This window comes from Mesitornis unicolor, unplaced genomic scaffold (genome assembly GCF_000695765.1).
Source record: "Mesitornis unicolor isolate BGI_N332 unplaced genomic scaffold, ASM69576v1 scaffold8173, whole genome shotgun sequence".
Classification (NCBI taxonomy): Eukaryota; Metazoa; Chordata; class Aves; order Mesitornithiformes; family Mesitornithidae; genus Mesitornis; species Mesitornis unicolor.
The window spans coordinates 1,203-7,770 of NW_010173967.1; the positions used below are offsets into that span (position 1 = coordinate 1,203).

The following is a 6,568-nucleotide window of genomic DNA, read 5'->3' on the forward strand; positions in this document are numbered from 1 at the left end:
CCACCCCAAAGTAATTATTAAAAACCAAACTAGCAATTGTCAAGGCTGCCAGAATAAACACCCTTGAATATTGCATTTATATAAACAATGAAGCAGCAGCAGCAGTCAACACTGATTTTGAATGTAATTTACCAAAAATAAGTAACCACGTTATGCAGCCATATCTAGAACAACCTATAACTGCTGGGTTTTAATTCTATAAATGGCATTACAACAATAAAATCAGTCCTCCGTCCAGACTAGTAAGTATAAGAATTTAAGGTGCTATTCAAGTGAACTTATAAAGGTTTTTTTTAAATTATAGCCTACTATAAATTGCTTCAGAACTTTTTAGTTTGCACCTTGAAGGCAATTTTAGGAAGTCTTACCTATGCCTGATATATAACTGTATTTTTTTTTTTGTTTCTGCTTCCTGAAATCTTCGGAAACCTTTCACAATGCTTTGTAAAATAGATATTTAAGTAGATGTTCAGTATCACATACATGGAGTTTAATTTGTCATCATGTATTCTTGTTTTGCAACTGAAAAAGCAATATTGTTGCTAGTAGCTGAAGTAAGAGCATAGTAACTTCTTATACATAATATGCTGGGAAACCACAGTTTCCAACCTTTTAGAGGTGAGGCAAGAAAAAGACAGAAGCATTGGGCTGCATGCCACTGTGTGAGGAAACTGCATTTCGCTGTTCCTAATTGTTATGGAATGCTTCCTCTGTGCTTCACCTTTCTCCACAGACATCTTTCCTTAAATCGTGCCATTTCTTCTCCCGCTTCATTGCATGAGGAAAATAACACAAATACAGGTAGCTTCCTCCCTACTAAATAGGACCTCTTTTGTGTGAATTGCCCATATTTCAGTAGTATAACAGACAGATTGCCCTCCCATCTTCTTTGTGCCTTTCATACCTCCCTGTAGAATGAAAAATCATAGATGAGCACACACACTTGTAACTTCTTTGTGCTATTTCCATTCCAGAAATTGGTAAGATGGTAAATATATATAAATACAAATATATATATACATATGTGTAATAGAATCTGGGTTTTTTTCCCCTTTTCTATCTGTACTACTATGTGAGATAAGAAAGGTAACATTTTCTAGCCTGCTCTCTGTTAATCTGGAGATGGGAATGACTCTGAAGAGATGACTTAACATCTATGACCCAATGGAAATTGCTCACAAGCAAAATGTATATGGTGTTGCTCTGTTGAAAAGTCAAATTACTATTTTTATTTTAAATTTGGAAGTGTAAGGAATAATTTTCAATATGCTAAGAAGCTTACTCAAGGCAACTTGTATGCCATAAAGGAGTTATCTCCAACTCAAGTCACTTACATTAAAATTTTCAGATTGCTTCCTGTCCTAGTAATCAGTTTTATTAGATAGTATAGCGAGTTTTAACTCGGAATGTGAATTACTGTGTTCTATAAACCTCTGTTAGTTCAGCAAGAAAAAATGAAAGGTATAGAGTAGCTTGCACCAATGGGTTTGCCAAATATAACTTCATATAAACCATTTGCAAAAACAAAATTACTGTGCTAGGATTATAAGTTTATTTTAAAAATACTTATAATTGTGGGAATTTAATGCTTACAAATCTCTGCTGTTAGGACAAAAATCCTATAAAAGTAGGATTCTAACCAACCAAAGGCTGCCCCATGTTTACCAGTCTACAGCAGGGACAGTCAGTAGTTGATTGAAGAACTATTAGGAAAATAGAAGGTTATGATAAGCTTAATTTTTCGGTTGCATGGAAACAACTTTCTGGTCTGATTCTTATCAGCTGATCAGCCATACAAGTTGAAAAATTATCTTAGATGAATTTAGAGACGTCAATCTAATCTCATGAGAGCTTGCTGTGTGGCCTTTCTTTTCTCTTGTTCCTGGATCACAGTGGCTAGTTTATACTGTCATCCATTCCACCATTTCCATGTGTGAAGCGCTTACAAGGATGAACAACTAACTGGAGAGATTAGTATTAATGTACTGCTGTTGGAATTTAGCAACTGCAATCTGTGAGAGGCTTTAGAAGCAGCTGGTCTGCTACAGACCACCAAGAGATAGTCTGTATCAATGAGTATTTTGTTTGTAACTGCTTTTAAATCTTAATTCTGATACAGTAGGTTTTCTTTATGTAGGTGTTGTATGGAGCTTTGTCACTACACTGTCTTCTTAATTTGTAGCGGTTACAAATGCAGCACGAGCTAAGCTTAAGGAAACTAATAGAGGGTTCAGAGTATCAAGAGGGACTGAACTACGACTTCAATATAAAAGGGGAATTGAGGCATCTGGATACAAATGAGCTCTTTGTTTTCAATTACTACAATGTACATGAGTATAATCACAAACGCTATCAAGCTTTGGGACATTTCATTAACCAATATGTTTATGAGCTCCTGGAAAGAGTCTGCATGCTGCAGAAAGTTTATATTCCTAGTGATGCTACAGAGGATGAACCAAGAAGTTTCTTTTTCATGAGCAAGAATGCACTAACAAGTTCCTCTAGGCTAACTGTCCTTCTTCAAGACCGTGGAGTTTTCTGTGCCGGACAGTGGGGGCAAAGAATAATTGTCAGTGAGGGCCTGGAGTGTGGAACACAAATACCATTTATCAAAAAGGCCCTTCAAAGCCACGGGGGAGTGATTGTATTGAATCCCAATGACAACTTCATTGATCTGAAGACTGAAAAGGAGAGGTTAAGCTTTTCTACCAAGGAAGAATCACTGACTTCTATGCAGTCCATCCCCAAGAGGTACAGTAGCAGTCCCGAGGAACATACCATGTATGTATGGGATCATTTCATTTCAAAGAGCAAAGCTAAGAATGTGGCTTTCATTGCCCATGGATATGGTGGCTTGGTGTTTGTTGATCTGCTGGTGCAGAGGAAAAGGGAGGTAATGAATAAAGTGTACTGTGTGGCATTCATTGACTCCATGCACAACATAGAGCACCAGACTGGAAGCGACCCACAAACACAAGAATGGATACAGAAATACTGCTGTGAATGGGTGTCAAACACTAAGCCTCTAGATAAAGCTGTCCATTCTCTCATGAAAATTAATTGTCCTACTCTCTCTGCTGGAACGAAAAACTATGGTTTAGCACCCTCCTGCTGCCTACGTAGCATCTTTAAGTACCTGAAGAGCACACTGGAAAAAACAAACAGGACAGCCTTTACGCGTTTACCTGTTGCAACCAGAAGCAGAACAAGTAAGAAGACATGCACTAAATAAAGGTACAGTGATTTGTTCTTGAGAATAGTCTCTTCCTTTCATAATTGGCCCTGCACCCTTCAGTCATTTAAGGAATCATAGAATCCATTGGGTTGGAAGGTACCTTTAAAGGTCATCCAGTCCAACCCCCCTGCAGTGAGCAGGGACATCTTTAACTGGATCAGACTGCCCAGAGCCCCATCAAGCCTGACCTTGAATGTCTCCAGAGATGAGGCCTCCACCACTTCCCTGGGCAACCTGTTCCAGTGTTTCACCACCCTCATGGTGAATCCTAATGTCTAATCTAAATTTACTCTGCTCTAGTTTAAAACCATTGCCCCTTGTCCTAACACTACATGCCTTTGTAAACAGTCCCTCCCCAGTTAACTTCCCTCCAGTCACAGATGGTATGCTGTCCTGGTTTAGTGGGACAAAATTTTAGAGTCAGTTTTCTGTTGAGGAAAACTGCAATTTTGTAAGGACTACACCACTATTTCATGGGAACAAAGTTGATAAAACCTTTGTTATAGGTTTTAGCTAATACTGGTATGTAGGTTGCTGTAGTGCTCAAGGTCTTCAAGGTCTTAAGATAAACAGATGCAAAAGCTGGGGGGAGTGGAAACCTAGGGGAGTCAACGCCAAGGTGATCAATTAATACTATTTATAACATAAATGTCACATTCATTATAAACTGGGGAGTTTGCTAGAAACAGCCCTCCTTCTTGTATTCTCTTTCTCTCTCTCCTGCTCCCTGTTCTGTGGCTGACATCTCAAGAGGTATTGTTTACCATCCTAACCCTGAGGCCTACTTCCCCACAGTATTGGCCAAGTATAACGTTGTGTATTTTATAACTGTTACAAATATTAGTTTGTTACTATTATTATTTTGTTATTTTATTAAATATATTTCTATTTCAACCCCAGGAATCTCCTTTCCTTTTCCCATCTCCCCTTCCCAAGTAGGGAGGAGGCACTGGGTGACAGAGCAACTGTAAAAACCATGACATACACTCCAAACATGATACCATGAGCTAAATTTCTGTTTTAAAGCCAACTAAGACAGTGAGATTACTGGGCATGAGCCGCTACAAAATACAGTACTCTAGCAACTTGCAGTTACCAAACTGATGCAAAAGAATGACATTGCTGTTTACCCTCAGCTGTTTAATTTCAGACAGGGATAGGAAATAGAGACAGTTTTTAAATGTCCGTACTCAAGGTTTGCAATTTATACACATAAGAGGTCAAATAACCTTTAAATTGAATGTAAACAAAAGAGTTACTCTGAACCTTCAGTTTAATCCTGCAGGAATTAAAGGTGCTCAGTGGCTGCAAAAGAGCTTTGAAGGATGACAAGACTTTGTCCTACACCTTCAGTTCCCATCTCAGTCAAAAAAAAAAAGCTGAACAGTAATACTGGATACCAGAGAGAAGAGTGTCAACTTCCATTTTGTGTTTATATCCATTTCAGATGTCAATAATCTCTAAGACTGTTTGAAAAAGCTTCTTCCCTCTTATCCAGCAATAGGCAAAAGTGTAAAATTCCACTGGAAAGGCCCAGCCACTGTTATTGCACCTGCATGAAAATGGTACTAAATAGACAATTAATAGATGAGACAGTGCTTTAGTTCACTTCAGGAAGTTGCACTGGATGTTGAGGATGCATACAACCTGTCTGTTTTGTAGGTGCTGGTCAGCACGCAACTCAAAGAATAGTCATTTGCGTGAATTCTGCACAGGAACTTGTAGCTTTATTTACGAGAGGAGTATGAGGTGACAGAATGTCTGTCTTCAGAAGGAGACCAAGATGATCCTTCAACATAAATGCTCAAACTGTCCCACGGTGTCAGAGGCGGCTAAAAATGCTCAAAGGAAAGAAGGGATCTAGAACATCGGCCATTTCCGTAATTCTTTATGGAAAGGTCAATCCATTAAATTCCTTGGTAAAGAAGGTCGTATTTAGGAATGTTATTGGGATCAATAGGACTTCTCACAATGAGTTTTCCACGCATTGCTCCACGGTAAATCACTTCAATCAGATCTATAAAGTCTTGCTTTGTTTTGAAGCTTCCTACAAATTTGGTATGATCTGGAGACCTAAATATAAGCACAAAATAAACGTAGAATTGTAATGTTAAGGTGTTCAAGGCAAAAGCACTTAAAGACCAGAAAATATGTACAATGAACTCAGGAGTTCTGATTTGGTCATTCTGAAAGAATCATCTGCACTGGTAATGGCACAACCAGGTCAGAAGTACACTGTGACCTCCAAAGTCCAAAAAGGTGCAGTGTCACATCTAAGACTTCAACCATACTAATTTTTGTAGTCAGGCATGCTTCACACTGACACCGACTTATTGCATGAGAGCATACTTCAAAATACTTCTTAATTTTACATTGCCCTGGCTTCCTGCAGAGTTCTCAATGCAGATGCTGGTAACAACAAATTATCAGCTGTAAAAAAACCAACACTTTTATATATTACCTTCCCCAGACACGGTAGCATAGAAAAAGACTGCTAACTCTTACAGACATAACAGATAATGCCACGTAGGATGACATACCCATAATCAACCTTCATGTGTTGTCCATTGAAGAAAAACACAGTAGATGGAATATAACTGATGTCAAAATACTGTGTGTACACTGGAACCTTGTCCACATCCACCAGGTAAATGACTGCCATTTTACTTAGGTCATGAGCTGTCTTTGAAAGCTGTAAAGAGTGAGAAAGATGGATGCCAAATGGATTGAGACACAGGAGGAAAACAGGTGGTAACCTTTATAAAGCCCATTTCCCTTGTGTCTCATCAGTTTAAGCAGGACTAGAATATCATGTCTTCTCTACTTCAACACTTTGTACACCCACTACAATAACATAAACATTTGCTTAATTTTCAAACTGCTTTATGAATATAGTATGACTAAATTTTACATTTGCCACCAAAATTTTTACAAGACACCGTATTATCAAAAAGCGACACATTCTTGTACGCAGCAGGTATACTAGAAGAATTTATTAAAAAATTATTTTTAAAAATTGCTCTTACAATATCATCAAGCTGCAGACAAACAGCATCGTTATCTCTTCCAAACCGGAGAACCAAAACCTTCTCGGCCACACTTTTTATTGCCTGATCCACTTCTCTCTTACAGGTCAGTTTAGGCAGCAGAAAACTCATCCCGACAGACCACGGCTCCCACTAAAATCCCTACCTGTCGGTTAGAAAAATAAAACAAAACAAAAAACTGCGTCGAAAATCAGTGAAACTTTTCCACGCCATTAAAAACAAAAGATAAGCCGCCGGCTACAGCGTGCGCCTGACGCCCGGCAGGCCTGCGGGCCCAGACCCCACC

At 38.7% G+C, this 6,568-nt stretch overlaps 2 protein-coding genes across 2 annotated transcripts in view; one reads left to right on the forward strand and one right to left on the reverse strand.

Annotated features, from left to right (window-relative positions):
• Nucleotides 1-3,232, forward strand: part of FAM172A (family with sequence similarity 172, member A) — a 3,446-nt gene extending 214 nt beyond the window's left edge. Inside the window, exon 2 of the mRNA XM_010180889.1 lies at nt 2,183-3,232. Coding sequence (XP_010179191.1) covers nt 2,183-3,232 — 1,050 coding nt within the window. The remainder of the gene's footprint in view (nt 1-2,182) is intronic.
• A 1,681-nt stretch (nt 3,233-4,913) lies between these two features.
• On the reverse strand, nt 4,914-6,479 carry TXNL4B (thioredoxin-like 4B). The gene is made up of 3 exons (XM_010180888.1): nt 6,262-6,479; nt 5,776-5,927; nt 4,914-5,308 (listed from the first exon to the last, which is right to left on the reverse strand). The coding sequence occupies exons 1-3, from the start codon at nt 6,391-6,393 to the stop codon at nt 5,143-5,145; spliced, it is 450 nt and encodes a 149-aa protein (XP_010179190.1). The 5' UTR covers nt 6,394-6,479; the 3' UTR covers nt 4,914-5,142.
• Nucleotides 6,480-6,568: the final 89 nt, after the last annotated feature.

Excerpts from the sequence above, each read along its gene's own strand:
- TXNL4B (XM_010180888.1), bottom strand. The coding sequence starts at position 6,393 with ATGAGTTTTCTGCTGCCTAAACTGACCTGTAAGAGAGAAGTGGATCAG. Across the intron at positions 5,928-6,261 it reads GTCTGCAGCTTGATGATATT|CTTTCAAAGACAGCTCATGA; the intron begins GTAAGAGCAATT and ends CACTCTTTACAG. Across the intron at positions 5,309-5,775 it reads CACATGAAGGTTGATTATGG|GTCTCCAGATCATACCAAAT; the intron begins GTATGTCATCCT and ends GCTTATATTTAG.